The 25,496-nt window shown below is 37.8% G+C and overlaps 5 protein-coding genes across 8 annotated transcripts; all 5 read right to left on the reverse strand.

Moving 5' to 3' along the window:
* Window positions 1-801: 801 nt before the first annotated feature.
* LOC126583890 (uncharacterized) lies at window positions 802-4,916 on the reverse strand. The gene is made up of 6 exons (XM_050248432.1): window positions 4,647-4,916; window positions 2,801-4,388; window positions 2,461-2,712; window positions 2,175-2,255; window positions 1,158-1,754; window positions 802-956 (listed from the first exon to the last, which is right to left on the reverse strand). Exons 2-6 carry the CDS (start codon window positions 4,082-4,084, stop codon window positions 903-905), a joined length of 2,268 nt encoding a protein of 755 aa, XP_050104389.1. The 5' UTR covers window positions 4,085-4,388; window positions 4,647-4,916; the 3' UTR covers window positions 802-902.
* Window positions 4,917-6,773: 1,857 nt separating this feature from the next.
* LOC126582352 (probable inactive shikimate kinase like 1, chloroplastic) lies at window positions 6,774-9,484 on the reverse strand. The gene is made up of 10 exons (XM_050246493.1): window positions 8,704-9,484; window positions 8,572-8,618; window positions 8,412-8,466; window positions 8,240-8,312; window positions 8,059-8,146; window positions 7,899-7,981; window positions 7,662-7,788; window positions 7,444-7,522; window positions 7,292-7,356; window positions 6,774-7,184 (listed from the first exon to the last, which is right to left on the reverse strand). The coding sequence occupies exons 1-10, from the start codon at window positions 8,876-8,878 to the stop codon at window positions 7,116-7,118; spliced, it is 861 nt and encodes a 286-aa protein (XP_050102450.1). The 5' UTR covers window positions 8,879-9,484; the 3' UTR covers window positions 6,774-7,115.
* A 154-nt stretch (window positions 9,485-9,638) lies between these two features.
* Window positions 9,639-14,871, reverse strand: LOC126582351 (uncharacterized protein At2g33490-like). Of its 4 annotated transcripts, none has more exons than XM_050246490.1 (11): window positions 14,476-14,871; window positions 14,012-14,084; window positions 13,453-13,527; window positions 13,117-13,178; window positions 12,937-13,005; window positions 12,438-12,466; window positions 12,151-12,358; window positions 11,805-12,056; window positions 11,360-11,413; window positions 10,210-11,251; window positions 9,639-9,888 (listed from the first exon to the last, which is right to left on the reverse strand). In XM_050246490.1, exons 1-11 carry the CDS (start codon window positions 14,587-14,589, stop codon window positions 9,878-9,880), a joined length of 1,989 nt encoding a protein of 662 aa, XP_050102447.1. In that variant the 5' UTR covers window positions 14,590-14,871; the 3' UTR covers window positions 9,639-9,877. The 4 variants fall into 4 exon arrangements, with proteins under 4 accessions (XP_050102447.1, XP_050102448.1, XP_050102446.1 ...); XM_050246491.1 differs by having other exon boundaries at window positions 9,639-10,042; XM_050246489.1 differs by having other exon boundaries at window positions 9,639-9,897; window positions 14,476-14,870.
* Window positions 14,872-19,018: 4,147 nt separating this feature from the next.
* Window positions 19,019-20,331, reverse strand: LOC126582904 (uncharacterized). The gene is made up of 3 exons (XM_050247131.1): window positions 19,599-20,331; window positions 19,449-19,513; window positions 19,019-19,338 (listed from the first exon to the last, which is right to left on the reverse strand). Exons 1-3 carry the CDS (start codon window positions 19,954-19,956, stop codon window positions 19,135-19,137), a joined length of 627 nt encoding a protein of 208 aa, XP_050103088.1. The 5' UTR covers window positions 19,957-20,331; the 3' UTR covers window positions 19,019-19,134.
* Window positions 20,332-23,430: 3,099 nt separating this feature from the next.
* LOC126583408 (NAC domain-containing protein 83-like) lies at window positions 23,431-25,061 on the reverse strand. The gene is made up of 2 exons (XM_050247749.1): window positions 24,476-25,061; window positions 23,431-24,257 (listed from the first exon to the last, which is right to left on the reverse strand). The coding sequence occupies exons 1-2, from the start codon at window positions 24,660-24,662 to the stop codon at window positions 23,653-23,655; spliced, it is 792 nt and encodes a 263-aa protein (XP_050103706.1). The 5' UTR covers window positions 24,663-25,061; the 3' UTR covers window positions 23,431-23,652.
* Window positions 25,062-25,496: the final 435 nt, after the last annotated feature.

The following is a 25,496-nucleotide window of genomic DNA, read 5'->3' on the forward strand; positions in this document are numbered from 1 at the left end:
CGAATACAATTCACAAATCCTCATGATCCACACAAAAAAGATCCGGAGAAAATCTAATGGGTAATTTGATATGTTAATTATGTAGTTGCGTGGCGAGCAAGAAAACCCTAGAATGGCATTGCTCTCTTCCTTCCTTCCTTCCTTCCTTCCTACTTGATTCCAATTGTTTTAAGTAAATTTCAATTAGCAACTTACAATAACAACGTTTCCTTTAGTGCATGGCGTCACTTGTCGGATACAGCTGCCGCTTGTAAGGTAACAAGGTTGGCTAATTCCCTTTCATTCCAGGTGTCATGCCGCCAATGGCTGGCCCCCTTTGATTTTATTTATTTAACCTTGATTAACCATGATACATCAATCTAATTGACTCAGCTCACCTCGAGCCTGCCACATCAATCTCTTAACCAAAATAAAAAATATTTTTAACAATACACTTCCAACTCCTGCTCTTCTAAGGTTCTCATGTGAAGATTCAAATGCATATTAATCACAAAATTTTATTAATTTAGATCTAAGTATTTAAAATATTTGACAACTTAATAAAATAAAATTAAGCAAATGAGTTTCTTAATTGTTCATGAATTTTAATTTGGATTGTCTTTTTGTAATTTGCATAGAGAGACCCTCTTTTTTCCATCCCCTCGTCACTTTTGCGTCAATTAACATTTTTTTTTTCCATTGTTGTGCGTATGTGCGGCTGATGGGCCCCACAAATTCAAACACGACATCGGGAGTTTCCCGCCAAAAATAACAAAGCGCAATGGCCCGGCCCAAACTAATTTCCGTGTTACAAAATATCAGTCACCATCACCAACCAACCAACCAAAAGAAAGCTATATATATATATATGAGAATATGTACACAGTGGAGTACAAAAAACAAAAACAAGGGAAAATGACGCTTCAGTTGATGTCGAAGTATTTCGGATCCTCCGGGAAATGGTATTCCACGTTCAACTGCGATTAAAAGAACCAAAGAAAAAATAGAGCATAATCAGCTAAGCTTGCACAAGATATAGCACAACGCGAAGACAAGGCAAATTTATAGGCATTCATATTTGCGCAGCAATGCAAAAATATCCCCTTCATCAAGATCACTTTTGTTTTGATATGTGAGCGTTTGATGCGTTTGCATGACCAAGTAAATATGCACATTACCTCTCCCTCATCAGCGTCTGTGTGGCGTTGAGGAAACACGACCCTCAAGTCATTGTACAGGAAGAATCTGCGCTCCCCATCCATGTCTAAGCCTGTTCTCTGTGGTGTAGATAGGGGATCTGATTTGCACCTCTGGACTGTCCTAGAACTTTTTTTGGGAAAAGGGCATATGAAACGGAGATGGAGAGCATAGCGGAGAGCACCGTTACTGTTTTGATTGAACCTTGAACAAACATGTCCGTGCTTCCTGTCGGTTCCATAGCATGCATCAGCAAACTCGCGCTCCTTTCCATTGCTGCTTCGGTACTCCTCATTGTTGAGGCTCTTCTCAACAAGGAACGAAGCATTGGATCCCCTTCCCAGTTTAGGGGATAAGTTGGAGATATCCCCCTCATCTATTGAATCCACAAAATTAGAGTCTTCACTTCTAATTTCAGTTTTCTGATCCACAGATCTTGTTGTAGGTACAATGTCTACTCCGGCTGTATTCTCTACTTCCTTCTTCTCTATGACTTTTGAGTTCAGATCAGTCTTCCCATGTCCCGACTGGGAAGAATTTGGGCTGCATGCTAAGGTGACCTTCTGGCGTAAGAAAGTCTACTTTGATTTGAACAGATAAGAAATGAACAGAACAAAAAAAAATATTAAATTAGCCTCAGAAACATGGAATATCATAAACCACACAACATAATTCTATAGTCCTTTATTGTTTTTCATACACATTGAATTTATAACTACAAAATCGTTTCAAAATCCATCAATGCAGCTTAAAGGCAATATAATTCACAAGTTGAAGTTAAATTATAGGTAGAGATCTAATTCAATGCATGCACGGTATACAATTTAGAAAGCTGTATGAGTTGCTATGTAAGCATACATTCTCCTTGGATGCGGGATTACAACTCCGCTATATTTCAAATTTATAATGATAGATAAATTTTCAACAAATTATATTTAATACAAAGTTCGTAAGCATCACATAGTATAGTAGCGACAAGATACGAACACTCAACTTACTTTGCTACCAGCTGGCATGTCGCTTAAATCGTAGTTACAAAGAAAGGTATGAATAGGTGTCTTCTCTGGATTGCTTAGAACCTGCATAAATCAAAGTATGGAGAGCTTAATTTAGTATGATTAATAATGATAACCAATCGCAATGTAACATGCTCCATAAAATGACGATTTCAACAAGTAATTCAGTCAAACAAGTACTCTGGTAATGAAAAACTTGACCCTTTAATATCTCTGGCAATAGATAATAAAATGGATGCTTATAACAGGAGGAACAGACAACAAATACCAATTGTATACGGCCCTTCACAGGAATGCGCAGGCGGCTTGTGACAATCGGTGAACCATCATTGCTGAGGCCTCGTTTAATCTTTTGTACTCCACTCCTATTCAATGCAGAATTTCTCGAAAGATGTATGGATGCGCAATACAATAAATAACAATCACCTTCTACACTAGTTACTGAAAAAGGAAGCTTCTGTGTTTGCGGAGAAAAGTTTCCCCCAGTGATGCTTAGCACAGCCAGAAAACCATTGATTCTCTACATATTTAAATACTCCAGCAGTTATAACATAGCAACAATGAATAATGTACAGGATTTACTACACAGCAGAAACATAGACACTAACCTGACTGGGTTTCCCTGATATAAACCGACCAGACAGTAGAGATTCTTCGAATGAACCAACCAAGGATCTCCCGACAGAAAGCCCACTCATGCACTGGGAGTTGGGAGCTGACCCGTGGGACAAAGAATAACTTATGCCAGTACTATTCTCTAGAGAAGATGGAAGGAATTCCCTGTGAAAAACATCAACATCTTCCAATAATTTACTAGCAATCTTAAACTCCCCTAGTTCAGGGGAAAAGATAATGTCTGCATCAGACTTGTCAAGTGTTTGTTTTACGTTCCTTAAGGTTGAATGACAATCCTCCAACTCTTTGTCAGTAGTCCTGCAGCCCCCTGCAATTTTCAATCTTTCAGACAACCTGGGGCCAAGAGGTGACAAAGGATGCAAAGGTGAGATCACTTCCTTTGGAGATATGGATATTGCCCCACTTTGGATTTTTGCATTAGTCCGCTTTCTCAACTCATCACATCTAGGTGCAGATTGATAACTATTTCGAGGTCCGATATCCTTGTTTTCCAGCAAAGGGCCATTCGTGAAAAAAATGGATTCCATAATACCACTATCATGTGCCATGCTCTTCTGCTCCAAGCAACTATGTAGAGACCAAGTTGGCATGGTAAAACTACGTTTGCTCCCAACATTTGCTTTCTTATAATCATGTGCGACAGACGTACTAAAATTATCACTCACAGCAGGATAATTTGCTCCAGAAGTTCTGCAACCAATGTTTAAATGATCACCTTCAAACTGGTGCGGAAAAAGCATAGTATTCAAAGAGGACAACAATCGCTTCCTGACTAGAGACCCACTGGTCACAATTCCATTAGTTGTGTCATTAACTGCAGAAGCGGAGTGAACGTGCCCACATGAAACACGCTTGGAGTCATCATCATTTAGAGAACTTGTTCCGCTTGATTCAAAGCCTACAATCCTAGAAGCAGGGGTCAGAACATTCTGTCCATTTCTTGGGGTGATCTGACCAGCTTTATCAACAGAAACAATTGACAAACCATGAACATTGTTAGTGACTCGCGCGGTCCCTCTAAATCCAAGTGAATGATCAGGGAGCTTTGAAAATTCTAGGGAGGTCCTTGTCTGGTAATCTCCTAAAGAGGAGCATAATGGATTCCCCCCCACTTGGCTTGCACTTCCACCAAGCATCCCATCCATATCACATGTGCTCATACTTGAAAATCGAGGCGGGCTTTGTAAAAAGGACCCCAGACAAGCAGCTCGCACCTCCTCAGAAGTTCCAGTTGAGGGTACCTGAGGCAATCCCATTTCTAAATTTCACAGGGTTGATCACCAAACAGAATGGGAAGGGATGTCGAGGGAATCGGATCAGATCAGCCCATCAATTGATAGAGCTGTACTTCAAAATGGTGAGTATAAATAATAAGTGCTCTTAATTTCTGCTTCAATTAAGAACACAAGTGGTCTGTAGAAGCTACCAAAGGCAGCCAGAATTCAAACATCTGAGTTACCACTCTCTCCAAAGAGAAACTTAAGCGCATGGGAGTTGTGCGAGGATCATAGGCCTCCCTCGCAGCAAGTCATGAAATGCCTGAAGAATCAGTAGCCAGGCCTGAAACAATATTCACATGAATGAGTTGAGAAAACGCGAAAAATGATGATCAAAGCACTGATCTTAAGAGCAAGAGCAATCCGAGTGCAGAACGGACGTATACTCGAGACGACCAAGAGAAACAGAGGCCGCCATGAAAGACGAGGACGGACTGACTTATTTGACTGGTTTTACTAGTAATACATATAATATAATAATAGAGACGGATTAAGTTAAAAGAGAGTGATTAGTAATTTAGCAGTAGAAGAGAAGACGCACCGGCACCACCGAGAGAAGCGGAGATAAAACAACGAATCATCTCAAAAAATATGATCTTCCATGCAAACTGCGATCCTGTGAAATTAACCACCGCCGATGCTTCTGAATTCCGGTTGAAAGCAGAAAGGACAAGGGTTTTTGTTTTGGTTTTGGTTTTGGCTTTGGAAGAGAGAGAGAGGCAGAGACCAAATACAGGAGGAGTCTGAGAGAGAAGGAGAAAAAGGAGGCCAAGTTTATAAACCCAATCCGAATCCCAATTCTCCCAAAATACGAGAAGCGTCATCCCCATTCCCATGTTCAATTTCTTTTCCTTTTCTCGGCTGTAATTTTCAAAATCCTCAATTAATATATATTTTAAATAAAAGTTTCGGTTTTGTTTATTTTAACGTAAAATCATATTTTTACTTTAAAATATCAATCATGATATTATTCACTTCTAACTTCTTTTTCTTATTATCGTTAAAACTAAAAAAAATTCAAATATTTTTCATTAATTTTTCTTATTTTAAAACGCATTTCCATTCGTTCGCAATTTCGCACCGCGTTGCCTTCTCTCCCCTCTGTCTTTCTCTTAATTTTTTAACTTTCTTTTTACCTTTGGACGCTTTGAGTTTAAAAACGAAACGAATCTTACCCTGCCTGACGGCCTTTCACTTTGTATGGTTTTGCATATGCAATCTCTACGTACAGAGATCTACCTCCACGTATAAAGCGCGCTCTACTAACTATTTCCCGCCTCCACTGCCACTGCATTTGCTTTTATACCTACTTTCCCACGACTAAGTTAGATTTTTTATTGTGATCGGTATATATAAGATGATACATCACGTGTTACTATATAAATTATAAAATATGCATGTTAAAAATTTAATAACTTAAAAAATAAAATTTCTCACTACTTACATAAAACCACGTAGTGTAACACTCGTGTTCCGATCACAATAAAAATTTTCTCCACAGTAAGAGATTTTTCAGTGTGACTGGCACACGAGATGGTACATCACATGTCACTATACAAATGGTGTGTTAAAAATTTAATAACTTAAAAAATAAAATTTCTTACTTCTTACATAAAAACATGTAGTGTAACACTTGTGTTCCCGTCACAATAAAAAAAAATTTCCATGACGAGAGATTTTTTAATGTGACCAATATACGAGATGGTACATCACATAACAGTATACAAATAATGAAATATATGTGTTAAAAATTTAGTAACTTAAAAAATAAAATTTATCGACAGTAAAAACATAATAATCAAACCAGGAATCTCAAGCACAGTCCAATCTCATCATCAAAGTCCCCTTCCAGCCTCATGCCCACTCTTCCTTCTTTTTCAAAAACATTACTCCATGTCACTTTTGCATGGGCCTCCGAGCATAACGCGGCAGCTGGCGATCCAGTAGTCAACTTGAGACGTGTTCACATTTAAACAGATAACCACTCAGTCAGTCTACTGACGACGACCCAATTGAGTCAGGACGGGACTACTCAGGAGGCTTATCCTGTCCCCCGTGCTAATTTCATTGTTTTTGCCACAACACTTTCTTTGCTCCTTTCAATGCACCACCCACCACCAACCCGCCTTATTTTCAATTGGGCCAAGCCCCAAACTTTAAGGGCCTACTGCTTTGTATAGGGCACGTGGTGTCACATGACAGGATGTCAGGATCCTACGACTCCTCTGCCAATTCAATTGTTTTCTGACTTCTTAGTATTATAAAAGGATAATGTTAGAGAGAATAAAATTTTGAACTAAATTTGTAAACTAAAATGATGTGTCATCAATAAGAAATTAGCATATTAATTAATACTTACGTAATAATCTAAGAAAAACTAATGAAAATGGATTTAAAACTTTGAGTCTTAACGATAAGAACAAAATAAAGGTAAAAGTGAATAGTACTATGATTGACATTTTAGTGTAAAAATATAGTTTTTCGTTACAATGAACAATACCGAAAGCTTTTCGTTAAATTCCCAATAATTTAATCAACAACCACCTCAATTAGTTTACAAAATTTAGTATAGAAATTTAATCTCTCTAACAATTACCCTTTAGCAAAACGATAAAAGCATATAGTTTTGGAGAAATAATTCTCACCACCCTTTCTCACCTCATACACATTCTTCTATTTTATTAAACCTTTAGATTAAACAATTAAAAGTAAAATCAACAAGAGCAGAGCGTCCACAAGGTAAAAAAGGTGCGTTGAAACTTGAAAATACTACCACTACACTAACATCTCGTTCCATCAAAGTTTTCCAATTTCTCGGGAATGAATTCCCAGCCTTTAAATTCATGAGACTTGCTAATGCCAATGCGCCGTTTTGGATGAGGAAAACAAACACAGAATTGTAGCCAACACACGACATGCACAAAGCTTCAGGTTGCCATCCCCAGAATTTGATATTACAGCAGAAACTAGTTCCAACTGATGAAAATGGGGGCTCTGCACTGCCCGACTGTCAAAAAGGTCTTGCCGCCGCTTCCATCATCTTCTTTACTCTGGTCAGTTTCTCCATCTCCTTCAGAACCTGAATCCACAGATAGAGAGGAAAACAATCCAAGGGTTTGCCTCCTTAATCAGTTTGACTTAAATTTCAAACAATGTATGCATTTCAAAACTAGCCTCCTTAAATACCTCCAATGCCACGTCTTCTGTGGTTACATCACCAAAATCATCATAACCTAATTGATAAGCTAGTTCTGATCGGACAAAAACAAAATCGTTAGAACTGCCGAGGAAACATAATCTAATACATTAAGAACAAGGAAAGATTTACAGAGTTATACTTTCAATGGAAACGGTTGCATCAGCTGTTTCATATCCACCTCTGACTTCTTCATACATAGTACTCAGGTGAGTCAAAACCTGGTTATCAACATCAGAAGTACGAATTATCAGGACTAAGCTGCTGCACAATGTTAAGTGGTACAGTCCATTTATTTTCCTTCTCAGGCCAACAAGAGTACGTTGTATACGGTTATAAGTTTGAGGAGGAAGAGATGACCTCTGGATAAGATGCTGAAGCAGATACGTTGAGTGCAGGAAGCTGACTTTGATCTTCAATCATGCCCCTGGCCACCAAGTCTAGAGGTACATCAATCCATATAGAGATTCCATATCTCAGAAGAGCCCTATACATGTTCTGAAGCGAGTCAGAAAATGCACAACTAACATTATATATAAATAAATGACAAAGGATTGTAACAATGATGTCAGAACTAAGTGATCTTGATAATCCTACAGATTAGTTGAACTCTGAACTGCACCATCTCCAGCACAAACCACCAATCGACCCATGGATGATAATTGCTTCAATACTTCAGTCTGCACCAATATCTCAATTTATACATGCATAAAACCCAAAATAATCCACATCAGAATGATACTTCGAAAACTATCACCTCAGATTCCCGATAACCATTTGTGTCAGCCTCCCTAAGCAATTTGGCAGCAGATCCACCGCCAGCAGCTTCCTCAACCAAACTATCACTGGACAAAACAACACAAATTACAAGTTCAGCTAATACATCTAGAGCAAAGAAACTTATCCTGGTATTTTATAAATGTAGCATATAGAGGTACCTGTCAAAGTAATAATACCGCAACACATTGGCTAGGAGCTTCCCCAAACTGGTTTTCATGGAGCTCTTCATGCCTTTTCCACCAAAACGATCATCATCATTCTATTTCGTAACACGCAAGGCAAGGATTCGAGTTTTGAATGCATTTTAGCACCGAGTAAATTAATGCTTACCCACAAGAAATATGGAAGTTCCCTTCAGCTCAGGGGTTATATCTATTGCCTTGTTCTGAATTAAAACTGAACAGTTACAATCAGCACTTCAAACGAGAACAAAATTAAAATTTCAGAATTCATGATGAAACACAGGCGAATCCATGAACATGAAGCTCACCTTCACTGCCGAAGACGGGTCAGCTACAGAAACCTTGGCTGCTGAGCCTTCAAATAAACAAAGTGACAAGAGCAAATTATCAAACAGGGCGCGCATGAAAGCATAAATCAGAAATTAAAAATTTTAACTCACTTGAATCGCCGCCGTCGGAGGCGGAGCGTGAGGCGGCGAGAGGTTTTCGGAAGTGGGGGCGAGACGTAGTCGGAATTGAGAAAGTGGAAGCCGGAACTTGAGAGTGGCGGAAGGGAGTGCGGAGTGGGAGCTTGGAGCAAGACGAATGGGGTAGGAGGCTCCTTGTTATCTCCATTTCTACAATTTACAACAAAACGGCGGCGGCTTACGGCTTTTTGCTTCCTCTGTATTGGTAACGATATAACTGTTAACAAACTGTCATCACCTTATCCGCCCAGGCCGGTAGCTACGATGAGGAGGAGAAGGTACTTGGATTTCAACAGCTTGAAACGACGACGTATCGTTATCTGTTAAACAGCGAAAGTTTAACCGGCCCAGGTCCATTCCTAGTTGTGCAAGTGTTGTGTTGTTTTCTGGGCTCTGGCCCGCCCCAGTTCGAAAAAAACTAAGATTAATCAAAGTCTACAGTAAATTCATATGATAATTTCCTTTTGCTACCAACACCGTAGATTTATATTCAATAAAATTAAAGAAAAATTAATTAAAATAACATGAAAACTTTAAATTTTAACAATAAGAATAAAATTAAGGATAAAATGAATAATACCAGATTTCAATTTTTAGTGTAAAAATGTGATTTTTCGTTAAAATAAACAGTACCGCAAACTTTTTGTTAAAGCTCTCTAAAATTAAATACATATAAACGAATAAATAATATCCGATTTGATGGATATTTGATCCAAGGGACAACTTGAGCGTCCATTCTATGAGATCAAGCTTAATAATACTATGGCTAGTTGACAATAAAAAGTGTAATAGAAAGGATCTATGGTGAAAACAAATGTATAAGCTTGTGGATTTTATTTTCTAACATTCAGCAATCCACCTGTTTCCGCAGGTTCAACGAACGCAAAAACCTTTTCCAGCACTGGTGATTAACAAAATTCTTCATTTGAAGAAATATATATGAAACATCGTAAAGACACGACTTTCGTACAGTTTAGTTCTCATCATAAGCAACAACAAAGAGAGACTAAAGGTTGGGATGAGAAACTAAACAATACATTAAACATCATATTTACAGACCTCTGTACTTAAATGAAAGAAAAATGAGACCCGAAACAATCTTACGAGGAAACCTGAGAAATTCACTGCTTCACCAATCTGTGTGATATCAGCTCCCACCTGCATGCACTGAAGATGCTCAAAAATCAGAATTGCTAAGAACAGGAATTATCATTCGGCTGTGGATGTGGAAGATGACTGAGCAGGAATCAAGAGAAAATCTGTAAATTTTATGCGGACAAATAGGTAGGGCTTTTGCCGTATGATCACAACCCTAGCGGAACAAATAATAAATTAGATGGCAAGAAGAATGAAGCACAAACTGTTCCGACATCCACCCCCCATCATATATTTGTCCTGTGCTGGAGCAATTTAGTTCTAACTTCTAAGAAGAAGGGAACATCAACTGGTGAGGAAAAATACTGAAAAACGCACGCTAACCTCGAATCGGACTAGAGCGAGAGGCCACTTCAGAAACATTTGATACTGGTTTGAGGTTTGATAGGGAAATTGGCGTCAATGGAGGTGAAGCAACTTCTTCAGCCTTGCCTGGAACTTGAGGAGACTCCAAATGTCTTGCTACATGCAATGCCATTGCTCTTTGACTGCTTGAAGGTATGGAGAAGCTTCGGGGAACTATCAATGGTGGAATTGGAAGTGGAGATGCTGCATTTGATGCCAGTGAAGGGTTTTTATTAGGCATGCTATGTTCTTGATTTCTGGAAACCAGTGGAGCAGAGTGACCAACAAATCCCGACGACTTTGTTGGTTTGGCAGCTGATGAACTGGGATTTGTTGATTTGGCAGATGATGAACCGGGGGGTCTAGGAAGCTCATGAAGCTCGCTTATCTTGGGTGAAGAAACACGGGGAGGTGAAGCACATGGGGATACCTTTGGAGATGAAGAAGGTTGGGGATTTGGTAAACGAGACAGCGTTCCGGAAACTAGTTGCGGTAGTTCAGTTGATGCAATGGGACCACTGGCATGTAACACAGGCTTTGATGATGACGACTTACTAGGTATTGGACCGGAGAAAGCATATCTCTTGATCTTCTTTGTATCAGATGCATTCAACGTATCAATCTGTGGAAGTGCAAGTCCCTCCAGGGGAGGAGGTAGTTGGGTGGAGGTACTATTGACATTGCTCTCTTTTTGTACCAGCTGAGCTTTTGTACCAGATGCATTCAACGTATCACCAGGATCTTTCTCTTCCAATGGGGAAGAGTGCCATAAGTTTTGATTGCGTCTACTTGGCCCTGTTCCTGGAACCGCGCTACTTGTTCTTGAAGAACTCAAACCTTTTGGATCAATAGGTGTGGGCAGTACATATGTATTAGACTTCCGTGCTGCTGGTGCCTGCAGTTGTCTAGCTTTCTCAGCAGGATCAAACTTCTTCTCTGCAAAAATTGGGGCTGAGTAGCTGCCTATTCTTGGTTCTCTACTTGAGGTCCTCAGACCCCATTGGTTTCTATCTAGATTTATCTACAAGGAAAAAGATTTATGAATACAATACTTGGAGTTCAAAGGCAAACATTTATGTCTTCGAAGTTTGGTTTCAAATCTACCATTCAGAAGGCAATGAAATCTTACATCTGCATATTCCACTCTTGTAGCTTTAGGAGACAAAAGTCCCACTTCATCGACCTGAGAAATGAGCAGCTAGATCATAAAAAAAAAAGGTCGTACCCAGTGCACAAGGCTCCCGCTTTACGCAGGGTCTGGGACAAACAAAATATGACAAAGAAACCATAATGACAAAAGTTCACACTGAGCACTATGTTGAACAACAATTGAAACCACCAACAGTACTGGCACTTGGATCAATATCAGCATAACTAAAATTTGAACATTATAATCTTTAATAAAAACTAATACATAATGTTGATGAAGTTAAATGTCACTCATACGGAAAAGGGAAATTCAAAATCCAGTAGATAGATTATAGTATAATCTTTGAGAGTTTTACCACCGCATGATAAACAGAGTATAGTGCCTCAAACAAACAACATAAATTCCTAATTACATTAGACCTCACCTCCATTGAATTCCTTGATGCGGAGGTGACATCAATCCCCTGCTTGCTTGATATATAGTTAAAACTCAATTCTCCATCTTCATTAGAATCATAGCTATTTTCACCATTATCCTCAACATCATCCCCAACATCATCCCCACCATCATCTTCAAGTCCACTGAATTGGTACTCAATATGATGCTCCTCTGTAACCAATCTTACGTGCGGCTCAACAACCTCAAGTGATTTAAGTCCTTTCCGGAAGAAATTCAACTGATTCAAAGAACAAGAATGCCAACTTTGAGTCAAACTAATAGAAGAACGGGACTTTTGAAGTTTTATGATTGATTGGAGATATAAAGAAAACCTGAGCAGCATGATGACGAGCTGCCTGTGTTAGAAGACTTTGAGCCTGTCCTTGCTTCAGAGACTTCAATCGGAAGACACATAATGTCGCCTCCTCATCATATTCATCATGAGCTACTTGCAATTGCTGCAAAGTAAAATTGTCACCCTTTCCACGTTTTGACCTCCCTTTTTCTTTCTGTTGTGCCACCATGTAGTCATACACTTCTCTGAAGATTTATACACCAAACCAAATTCAGAAGAAGTTTACTTCTATTGAGTAAAAAGTTCAAAGAGAGTGGAATAGACCTTTTCTCGTCACATTGTCGCTTCATTTCCTGCATATGATAACAAGAAAGAAAATTCAGTGATACAAACCCAAGGGAACAGAGAATAATATATAGATAACAATGTATACAGCCACTGCGTCTAGGTGAAACCAAAGGAAATGGAACCTAGACAAAATCCCTCTCAGGTGCAAAAGGTAGGGTTCCATTCACTGAATAAAGTCAACATCTCCAGAACACCATTAGAGGTTAAAGTTTACAAAAACCAATTACCAAGCCTGCACCAAGCCCATGGCATATTATGCTCACTGCTGTTTTGGGCATGCCTAGCGTGCTATTTTGGGCAGGTCCGAATGCAACAGGAACTTGAAATTCCTTTTTATTTGTGACACAGCTAGAGTACTTAATAATCAATTACAGCAGAAATCTCTAGGGTAGAAACATATAACTGCAAGGCGATTGAGGGTTTATTGATAAAACCTCTAGTACCAAATAAAATAAGAGAATCCACATGAGCAAACCTCAACTGTCCGAAGCTCATTGAGAAGTGACTCCGATGGGTTTGTAATTGTCAAAAATATATGAGAGCGCTGAAGTAAAGAAAGCAATTAGTTAACACAAAGTTAAGGTGAAGGTATTTTGGTTAAAGGAAAGGATTAAAAAGATATCATGATGAGCACAAAACAACAGTAAGAACTCACATAGCTATCAACAAGTTTTTGAAGTTCATACTGCACCTTCCCTAGCATCAGAAATACTCTACCTGCATTCCAATTAAGTACAAGGCATATGAATCATAAAATCCTCAATACTCACAAAAAGAAAAAGAAAAATCTTCATAATTAAATTCACAGATATAATACAAATGCTATGTTCATCTCAAAAGACTAAAAATCACCAAACTCAGATTCATGGACATAATACACATGTTATGTTCATCTCCCGATAACCTTAGCCATGGGTGAGAAAACAAAGCTTGAAGGTTTGCCCACCTCCATCCCACAAAAAACCAGGGTCAGATACTTTGGTTGACTTACCACTCGCTTCATCATCATGCAATGCAGTTTTTTCCAGTAGACAAGCACCCATTTCACGCAGTGACTCCGAGAATTCTGAAAGTACAGATTAGGTCAAAGGGAAGAACTCTATGGCGTTGAGTTAATTATCTTAAAGTTAAATCTCATAAAATAAACATTTGGAATTCCAATAATTCCATATGATTTGTAGATAACTCAAGAATTCAGAATTACCAATTTTTGTTGTCATTTCCTCAAATAATACCTAACCTTCATAATAAGCATTTGAACTCACGGTGAATGGTAGAAGAGTAGAATGTTAGCTGTCAAGCAGCCCCTATTAATCAGTCCTTGCAAGATTAAGGCATAACTTTTCTTCCAATCAAGATTTCGTGAGGGAGTTATAATATGTCAAAAGTGTCTTAAAGTGGATAGGTGTGTCATATATGAGGCATAAGACCATGTTCTACATTTTGGTGAAGTCGACAAACTTGGGCATTCTCCGTTATCGAAATAATAAAAACATGTAACCATCAAATTAAAAACTAATGTACATATGAAAGGGAAGCAGAGTATTCACCATATGCGCTGTTTGCTGTAGCAGCAGCTGCAGAGAGTAAGCTATCATAGCAATTTCTCATATCATGCATGGCCTGCAAAATGCACACAAAGTCTCACCAACTAAATTTTCCAGTAATTACCACTACTGTTTGCAAACTACAACATAAGTGTGAAGCATAGAGTTTCTGGATCCATTAATCCTCCATAATCATATCTGCCGCCACGCAAACTAGCTACAATTCACAGTCAAATCAATCATCCACTCAAGATGCGAAGATCCAGTAATTTTCAAGAGCAGCTACAAAGCTTAAATCACTGATTGAACAACTCCGGAGTAAATATTATATGAAAATTTTCCTCAATCAAACAGAAAAAAATCCTCTGAATTCGCTTATTTAGCTGGAGAAAGACTATTCAGCTTCTTTAGAAGGTCCTAAAGAAAATTATACTCATAAAGTCGAAATAAATAAAACAAAACTGTACCTCAGCCGCCTGAGCGAGCTCGTCGACCTGAGCCAATGGTTGAATGTCTCTCTTATCTTTGGCATCGTTTTTGTGCAGTTCGAATCTCCGAAACATGCCGAGCGAGGTCTTCATTTTTTCTGAAAAACCCTAACGCAATGACCGGGGACGACGACTCAGAGCGACTCACAGTGTGAAACTCAAATCCCTGGAAATTCAAAAACGCTCGACTCCAAATCGACGACTGCGATTAACTCTACAGCTTCAAACGACATTCGAGAAGGGGGATGACGAGGAGGAAGAAGGAGCTACTCTCGGTGGACCATACAAAACGACTTGTAGCATATCAACGAAGAAGGGGAGAGAGAGAGAGAGAGAGAGAGAGTGGGAAATGAAAATAAAAATGGGAAAACAAGAAAGAAAATGAGCAGAGGGGAAAAAAGGATCGTCCTCACGTCATTTACCAGAGTAAAAAGCGCGCACTGACAAAGAGACACGTATTACTGTAAGGGTAATTTGGTAACCGGAATCTCGATGCGAGTAGCTTCAAGCAATGGGACAGTGGTGGAGCAAAAATCCACCGCACGCTTGTCTAGGGGGAGGATTTGGATTGTCTGCCCTCTCCATCCTATGCATTTTACATCTTCTTCTATTTCTGTGGTTACGGTTAAACTATATTAATTTTTTATATTAATTTTTTTATATAAATAATAAGATAAAAATAATAAGAATATAAAATATTAACATAATTTAACCGTGATCGCAGAAATAAAAAGATACGGGAATGATACCGAATAGGAAGGGCAGACACGTCCCTAGGGGGATGGGCAGAATTCTGACGTGGAGACAAAAGAGTGGCGGGTGAAAGTGACACGCGGGCGTTTAGTTGTAGCGGATGGATGACAGTCAAAGTCAGATATTGATGACGAGGAAGAAGCGGTTCTAAGACGAAAACTGTCCTACTTTGACCGCGCCGGTGGGTGGGTCAGATCCGCACCTCCACTCATGTCAAATTACCGTTTTTGCCATCTCAATTTGGTGAATGAGCGGGCAATGTAGAGCTGGTTTAGTATTGCTGTGCTTTGAAATAAATAAAACTGTTTCTGTTATGTTGTAAGAATAAATTTATTTGTATTGTTTCACGTTTTCAACTTTTTTTTCATCCAAAACGGTTAAAATAAGCTATTTTAAATATTTATCAATCAACTTTTTTTTATATCTATTTTTTATAAAAGAATCTCAGTATCGAACCAATATGTCTTGTCTTTAAAGGAGATGTCTAACTAAAATATATGAAATTTAAAATTGATAAACCATGTGATACTTTGCCATCTTTAAAATTTTTATTTTTACTCGATAAGTTAAATTAAATTATTATTTTATTATATTAAATTATTATAATAAATTTTATGAAACAAAAAACAATAATATAATACATTTTACAATTAATTTAAAAAAATAAAATTGCTGTCAACTTTAACACTCAAGTGAGTGATGCCAATCTATATTTACCACATCAGATTTAACTTTTTGGTTGGCAACAAGAGAAGTGTCTTAAGTAGATATATAACAATTTTTAGTCACAAGTGTTCCTTTATTACAGTGATGAAGAGGAGTATTGCCCTTACACCATAGCGTGGGTTCAAATCATGTTGGCTCCCTAATCTAACATCTAATTACTCTAATGAGTTATTAGATTTGATTTTGAAGATATCTTACCAAGTGAGGCCAAATAATTTATTGATTTTTGTTTCACCTAAGCTACTGTTTTTTTTTTTTTTTTTTTGCTGTGTGACGTAAGTCATCCTTGAATGCACGTTATACCCTATGCTATTTTGGATGTGTAAAGTTGTGTATAAATGGGATGAATATTAAATGATTTTAATTTTACTGTATTTTTTATCATTTATATTTCAGCTACTTTACAATTTGACTTTATTTTCATGTGCTTCGGATTAGCATTGGTTTGCTTTCCATCTGTCTGGGCCGCAGATTTCAATCTTTGTATGTCTTTTCTTTTTCTTGTATTATTAACGCGTGAGTGGTAAAAGTGGATGTGTTCTTCATTAATCTTTGGTTTTTGGCTCCATTGCTTACTGATCCAATATCATCAGTAGTAATTTTTGTTTTGGTGTCCAATTTTCTTTTTTGGTCAGATTTCAACGTGTTGTTTCAATAACATCCTCATCACAAAATGATTCGAGTACCACTCAAAATTGTGGTGTTTACATATTTTCTAAATGGATCTTAAAATAGGTACCCATTAACAACTCAATGGGTTGATTAGCTACCTCTAGTCCTTGTCCTCTTCGTAACACGGTGAAACTTTTACATGTCGGACATGAATGATAAGCCTTGTTATTGTCTTTGTGCCGTCAATAACTCGTGTCAAGTATATACATGCAATTCATAAAGATGTAGTTAGTAAACCAGTAAACCACAATTACTGGTTCATGAGTACAACAACCTAAGGCCATCTCCAACCGAAAAGTCTAGAGGGTCAGAGGGCTAAAAATAGCCCGAAAATCGTCTCAAACCGAGGGCTAGGCCAGAGGGCTGTGGAATCTGAGAGGGCCCCACGAAATCGGAGAGGGCTGGAGGGCTGGTTGCAAGCAGCCAGCCAACCAGCCCGGGGCTGGCCAGAAAATTGCTTAATCCTGTAGGTTATAACCGACAGGAATACATTTATATAATTTAATAATATAAATGTATTCCTGTCGGTTATAACCAACAGTAATACATTTACATTAAATACAATATATGTATTCCTGTCGATTATAACCGACAGGAATTCTTAAAAAGAATTTCAACTCCAACGGCTAGCTGGTGCCAGTTACCATTGGATTCAAATTTTTATTTTATTTTTTTTAGGTTTTTTTTTGGGGCCTTTTTTTTTTTTAATTCTCAAAAATTCTATTTTTTTCTTATCAATACCTAAACCATTCATTCACCATTCTTCACAAAAAATTTAAATTTAAGTTAATGTTGTTTTCAAGTTTAATTTGTAGTTTTTTAATTTAATTTGTCATTTTTAAATTTTAGTTGTAGTTTTTAAATTTAAGTTGTTGTAGTTTTTAAATAATAAATTATGTTTGGCCTTATGCCTCTTTGGCCTTCGGTTGGAGACGGTTTTTTGTGACATGGCTAAAACGAGCCCTCTGACCCTCTGGCCCTCGGTTGGAGACGGAGACAAATATGGCAATGTATTGTTCATTAAAATATTAATATCTTAGAGGATCTTGGAGGGCCAGAAAGCTAAATCGAGCACTCTGACCAGCTATCGGTTAGAGATGGCCTAATGCTAAGGTTCGTTTGCATAAAGCAAATCAGAAAAAGTTAGATCCCTTTAACTCATTTGGACCGCTTCCATGTGTAAATTGATGCTGGACTACACCTAATGCCACATTGATCGGGAAATGTGACCAGGATCTATAGGTACCCCTTTATACTCTATAAAGAAGGTGTATGCTTTTATAACTTTCGCCGTTGCCAAATTGCCTTGGACATTTCAGATAACTTCACATTAAATACAACTTATATTATCCTCTATTCAAAAGGGAGGCAAACGATCGATGCAATCATTGAAAAGGTTTTGGACCAATTGGGACTCTCATTTGAAACATTACAAGTAAATCAGGACAACTTAATAACTTGTTCACTACATACACACGCACATATAAATATACTTTTCGTCTCAAGGAAGTGCCTTTTGGCTTGTCAGCATATGTTATAAGGGAACTAAAGTCACACGTTTTTTTGAGTTTGTTATATGCCTTTCTTTATTTTTAGTCATTAAATTAAGTAAATCAAATAAAAACAACGGATGTGGTAAAATTGATGTGTGTTCATCATTTTTCATCATATAGCAAAAATGTGGTTCTTCAAAAGAAACGTACAGTTGCGATTTGAAGACACAAATGGCCTTTCTTTAGAGAGATGTATCTTTTTCATTTTATACTGTTCATTAGCTTGCCCTTGAATTTATAGGGGGAGTGGGGAAATGAAGAAAATGAAAGCGACATATGGAAGATATTATTGTTGTTTGAATAAAGACTTTGACAGGTCAAAATTCGGAAAGGTGTGTTACGTTTTCCTGAAGCCTAAGGGAGGAAATTAAAGGGGAGTGCTGAGGGACGAGATGAGACACAAATTAAAGATGGATCCCGGAGGAGCAGCAATTTTCAAATAAAGCTAGCCGCCTTTTGAAGCATTGCCTGAGATCCCTGTGATACATTATTTTCCGTAGAAGTCAGGACACAAAGTTTGCAGTGGTCGGTGCAAAGTTAACCCTGACTGAGGGTAAACACCCATGCATGCATGCATGTAGGGTTTTGTGGTTTTATCTGCATGACAAATTGTCAATCTGAATTCTCAATCATGCCTAGTTCTCCTAATATCTATGAAAATAATGTGACTCTGTACCATGATGAACTTTTTATTACATGAAAGAAATAAGAGTCGGATATATAAAAGATCAATATATCGGGCTTCATCGCATAAATCATGTATACCCTTGTGACTATACATGTTTGGGGGGGGGGGGGGGGAGATCTCGATCGAGAAATGGAAGGAAAGCTGATCTATATAAATATGATGCATGCATGCGTCATTAATTAATAATTCAATATGATACATACTCATGATGCATGTACATGCAGATTAATTTAACGAAGGAATGAATCAATTTCCAGCAGCAACCATCTTTTGGGGACTTTGTGACGGTGAGATTGGATTGTTGTGGTGGTGCCAGTTGGAGACGTGTAAGTAGGACTTAATTCTTTTCGTTTGCTTGCCCTTCGATAACGCACCCCTAATTTTTCCTCGTGATCTCCCTTTGCTCTCTTTTTTCACTAATTCATCATCCTCTGATATTCCCTGCAGCACCTAATTAAAAAAACAGAAAAGCAAATTAGCTAGGATTTAATTAATAATTAATCAATTCATTAAGCAGTATATATAAACGGATAGGGCTTGTACTTTTAGCTATCAATTACCTTGTTGGTATGCCGATATTCCGCTGAATTTGCTGCATGATCTTTAATATGATCAGCATCATCACCTGCAAAATGATTATGTATTATTAATAGGTTAAATTATTAACTAATGAACAATAATATTATTCAGACATAAAGACACACTAATACCGCTGATGGGGGTGTGGTGCCTATCTTCTTCATCAGAGTCGTCGTCAATGCAATAGTCCCTAAAACTGGGGGATCGCGGACAATTTATGAAGCTATCCTCCCTGTCACCACCGTTGGGTAGCATTTGGTCACGATCATCGTCATCAAAATCTCGACGGCCGCCCGGGTAATATTGGCGGCCTCCCTTATTCGCTGTTGCATGTGCATGTGGCAGCTGCTTCTCCTCCTTTGTGTGCTCTCTGACCTTCTCCACCCGTCGTAATCTCTCTTTCTCTTTCATTTCGTCCTCCTCGGTATAATTGTCATGCATGCCCCGTTCCTTCACGAGTCGATCCAACCTTGAAATGCCGCAACCCATGGCGGCTGGCTGGCTGACTACGACGAGGCGGCTGCGCCTATAGGTATCGATGCACGAGGAGGAGAGACATGAACGGTAAACTTTAAGAGAGATCAATCAAGATGGTGTTGCGGAGAGAGCGATCATTAATCCGATCGGCAGCCCGGAATTAATAAATCAAAATAATTGAATAAAATTGATCCAGTCTAAACGGGTCGATCAAGAGAGTACGCTGTCCGACGTGAAGGAAATTAATTAGAAAGAAAATGAGAAAATTAATATTCACGGGAGTTGAAATGAGGGAAGAAACGAATGTTGCGGGGTTAGGACGTTCATAATTAACCATCAACCCAGCACCAGAGGTCCAGAGGGATTGGCATGCCCTACTAAGCTACGTAAATTGCTTAACTAATTCATAATTCTGTTTCATAAACACATGCATCTATATATACGTGTTATTTGAAGAAAGTTTAAGTTTCGCTATAAAATTAATTGGTAATATAAGAAGTAGTACAACTCCCTATAAACCTTTGTATAGTTTAGTCATTCATTAATATGAGACTGTATCCTCGCATTCTCACACTATTACTGCTATATGATAACTTTAATTTGTAGAACCATTAATTAAGAACCCTCTTTGTGCTTGGCCTTTAATTTTGTCTTGGACCCGTATATTTACTATTTAAATGTAACTTTGTCTTGGATGTTTGACACACTTGTTAGTGCACTCTCTAATTAATAAAATTGTATCTTACTATTACACACACACACGTGTGTTTTATTGTATTAAAAAATGCAAATATGTTATTTTGCATGTCTAAATTGTATCACGTGTTTGTTCATGAAAAACTTGACAGGCTTCAATTACCAACAGGCTTGTGTTTTTGGATTAGGTCAAAAATCCACAGCAAACGTGATGATGGGCCGTTCTTTTGCCAAAGGGCCATTCTTGTTAAGCCTCTTAAAACCTTCCTGAGGTTTCTCAAAATGTAAAGTAGGTCTTTCTTTCTTGGCTGATGTATACGTGCACGCACAAAACCTCACGTAGTTGGATTTGAAAATTCCTAAATCCAATGAATATTAGATGCAAAAACCTAGCTTAAGATTCTTCATTGGTAACGTTCGAATGTTCTCCAAGACAGAGTTAATAGGTAATTTAGAAGGAAATTTCTGTGCGAAAGGGAAAGATACATCATACATGTATAGGAAGGAGCTGTTTCTTCTGGAAATATTTGAATTGAATGCATTGTCCTGGCCTACCACAACGACTAAGCCCACTTCACATGTCAGATCACTCACATATATCCAGATTAATTAATTTCACCTTCTACGCCACTAAACGAGTAACGTGCATAATTTTACTTGCTAATTAAGCCTTCCAACTACTGCCACGAGTGCCCCCACTCCTCTTATTTTCGGTAACATGAGAAAAAGGACCAAAAAAAGCACTAAAGAACAACTAATGTAACTATAGCGATATCAAAACAGTTATTGGAAATAGTTTATACTGAATAAATAGGAGGTTCTGTAAATTCTTGAAAATTTATCTCGCTATTCAAATCTAATTTGGCTAGCCCTTCGGCTGCAAAATTATGTTTTCTATAACAATACTGCAAATTGCAACTTCAGTTCTCTTTGATCAAACTTTTGCAATCAGAAACAAGACCATAGAGATGATAATTAGGCTATGAGAACCATGAAGGAAGGAAATCACCAAAGCGGAGAAACTCATCTTTCAATTTTAATGTTATATAATTAGATAACAATAACATTGTATCTATATTGTCATAAAGATTAACAAATTGACCCACCGTACTACTATTTTGACCAAAAACATTTTTAACCATTTTTTTAATTTTTTTCCAAACGATCACTTTGTCTTGATGTGTGACTGACTCGAATTGAGTCTTTAGTCTTTGCCTTGCCTTGCCTTGCTTGAACTACCAAGTAAAATTGCATTTGTCTTGCTTCAGCACTTGATTGACTGCTGTGAGTTTGCATTCCCGTCTGGCCCACTATGCATTGGTCCCACATGTCTTATGCCGTGTTGTTCTAGCTACTTCTAATTACGTTTGTGATTAAATCTTCAGAACTGTGCACAGTGTATTATGAAAATTAGGGTATAGTATCAATGGGTTTAAATGGTAAAATCTTAATAATCAATAAGATAAAAGGTATCATTTAGTACTACGATCTTGTGGTATTTCTCTTTAATTATAAGTAAGAAGTATTAAGTTCGAATTTCGTGAATGACGAATTCAATACCAATATCGATGTATTCAAAAAAAATAAAAAATAAAAAAAGATAAAGGCTGTAGGAATAAATAGCAGGAATCTTATTCTCAAGCTCCCAAGAGAGGTTGCGTTATCCCAACTCTGGAAGTACATATAAAACATTTTGTGCTTTGTTACCCTTCCCCAATACAACCAACACCCTTTTTTAATTACGTGATAATCAATTAAACAATATAATTAATCATCGATCGCATACATGGTCGAAGAAGACATAATCTTCTTCATTTTTAAAGAGAAAGGATCCTCTCTGGATTTTTTTTCCACTAAGTCCACCAAGGCATATAATTCAGATATTTGAAATTTGATTCAACAGTTACAAACATGAGTTTATTTAAGAGTTATAATAACTTTAATAATTTTATTAAATTTCAAATGTTCGAATTGTGTGCCTCGTGAACTTTGTGAAAAGGATCCGAACCATTTTTTAAATTCCAATTATTGTATATTAGGGACTAAAATGCCAAAAGGTCATCGAGCTAGGTTCCATAAGGCGAAGCATTAATTTACTTGTATATTATGGATGGGGTATTGAGTTATGAATTGTATAGAAAAAGAGGGGCGCGAGTCTGCGACTTCCCCCACCCCACATGTGCTCTCTGCCACCACCAACATATTTCTGATTATTTTATATTTACGTGCCATGATTAGATTAGATAATATAGAACTAATAAAAGAACCTCTTTTCATTTATGCCCAGAACCAAAAAGGCCAAGATCAAAGAAGATTTTTCAGTGTAATCGGTTTATGGGATGGTACATCACGTATTATTATATAAATAGTTAGATATGTGTACTAAAAATTTAATAACTTAAAAAATAAAATTTATCACTACTTTAATTAAAACACGTTATGTACCACTTGTGTTTCCTTCACAATTAAAACCTCTTATCCTTTCCCTATGTGTCTTTGGATTCCTTTTTCTGGTGTAGCAATCTTGTTGCTTTCTTAGTAATTTATGTACCATTACACGAATAAATATTAACTATTAACCATCATCATATTATATTGATAGATAGATATACCCAATTCAATGGGGTCATCTTTTTGTCTCAGAAATCATTTGCCCCTTTTGATAAGAAAAGAGAAAAACTACCTCCAGATTTACTCGGAAACAAATCATATGCCATCTTTGCATTGCACCACTTTATTTTCCTCTCAGTATTGTTATATATGGTGATTTTGATCAATTAAACCAATAAATACTATAAGAAACTGTTGACAATAACCACTGATAAGTCTTTTACTTGCAACAATATGAATGCCTCTTGCTGTTAGAGTGGCCATTCTCATTTAATTTGTTGCTCAAGAGTTGGATTACATGATGAATTACACGGAATTAAGGAAGCTTAACCAAAGCTATCGTGATAGTACTACTGATCTTAAACAAAACACGATTAATGTGATCAATATATAATAACTTAGCTAAATATTAATCGGCATGCTAACACTGTGTCCCTCCTGATCATCGTCTAGCTCACCATTGTCATTGGAAGAGAGCTCATGAGTGATGTCACTCGAGCATGATGGGGAAGAAAGTGTTGTAAGATCAGGATCCGAACGTCGTGAATGATCATCTGCCGAGATATAATCCTCCAATAATCTCCGAGTCTTCTTGCAGTTTGATGAGCGTTGAGAAACGACCCCCATATCATCTGATGTTCTTTGAGTAGGCCTTCTCTTTTTCTGAAATATGCGACAGACCACCCAGTTTCCGGATTCCTTTTCCAAAACCTGGGTTGGATTTGCTTGAGAAGCCAACAGGCGGTATTCATGCATGAGCCATCGAGTTTGAGTGGTAGTATTAGTACTCCCATGGTGGTGGTGGTGGCAACGGCGGCGCTTCCTTTCACAGAAAACCAACGTCTTCCGGATCCCAACGGCTTCATTGGATTCAGAATTATTAACAATCTGCTTCTTTTTGCCAATAGGCTTCCAGTATCCACATCCAGCAGCTCTCTTGCTGTTGATGCCAACATTCTTATTCATATTTTCATTGTGAAAGAAATACCTTTTTCCCCTAACATCACCTGCACAGCCCAATAACGATGAACCAATTAGCTAGCTAGCCTTGCTTTATAATTTGAATAAAACTCCGATATTAAAAGGAAAGTGATTTCCACACACTTCCAATGATTTATGCTCATCCATGTTCTTTTATTTCATTTAAACATGAATAAATTAAAGGATGAAGTCTGCAGAGAGAAAAAACAAGATCAGTAAGAAAAAAAGCATGAACAAAACTAACCCGGCAAGCCCCAGGGATGAGTTTCGAAGACATCGAACTCTGGAATGATGGAAGCAGGCAATGGGGCGGCATGAACCTTCCTCATCAAGTAGTGAAGCACCAGCTCCTCATCCGTGGGACGAAACCGGTACCCAACTGGCATCTTCACTCCTCCATTTATAACATAGTTTTCTTTAATATTCTCCATCTCTCTATCTATATATATTTGATGGATTAATTAATCAAATATCTGATGAATGATTCAGCTTGGTTTAGCTTAATTGAAGCAGAAGCAAGTAGTTGTGTAGGAGAGGAAGAATATATGTTAGTGTTGGGCAACTGCAACAACAAGAGAGAGATGGAGAGAGCTAGGAAATTTATGGCATGTGTGGAAGTTGATTCAAAAGTTAAAGCAAAAGGAGAAGAGTTGGGCGGCAGCTGGCAAGCCTGCCGGTTGTGTGCTTGCAGTTGCAGATTCGAGAGTGAGGAAATCAACACATATATATAGATACATAGACAGACCTAGAGGTGTCGTTTTAATAAATAGAGAGGGGTAGTGGCTGCAGTGCAGTGCAGTGCCAGGAAACTCTTGACTCGTGGTCTGACTCGGAAGCTCTTCTCCTTCCTTGACTCGGGAAAAGAATTGGTTGCCGCTTTATTTTGACGGGTCTTTGTGCCCACAACCGTGTGAGGACTAATTGCCTAGCTTTTGGTCAATAAGCATGCTTTTCTTCTCTGTTAATGAAAAGTTAAAACACTGTTAGCTAAGCCCCACGTGTGACACGTTGTGTGCTGTATCTGACATGTATGGAGGACTTTTTTTTTTTTTTTTTTTTTATTTTTATAATTTATATGTTGTTTTGGTCTCGTTCACCAGTCACCTACTTAAACACGAACTCTCTTGTTCTAACCTAGCTGTAATTATATTTCTTGACTTTCCTACTTTGTGCTTGTTGTCCCGACTCTCCTTGTGGATACAGAAAATCTATATAAACTGTACATTTCGCAAATATATTTGATTAACCTTATATTTTCATGATTT

This window comes from Malus sylvestris, chromosome 9, assembly GCF_916048215.2.
Source record: "Malus sylvestris chromosome 9, drMalSylv7.2, whole genome shotgun sequence".
Classification (NCBI taxonomy): domain Eukaryota; kingdom Viridiplantae; phylum Streptophyta; class Magnoliopsida; order Rosales; family Rosaceae; genus Malus; species Malus sylvestris.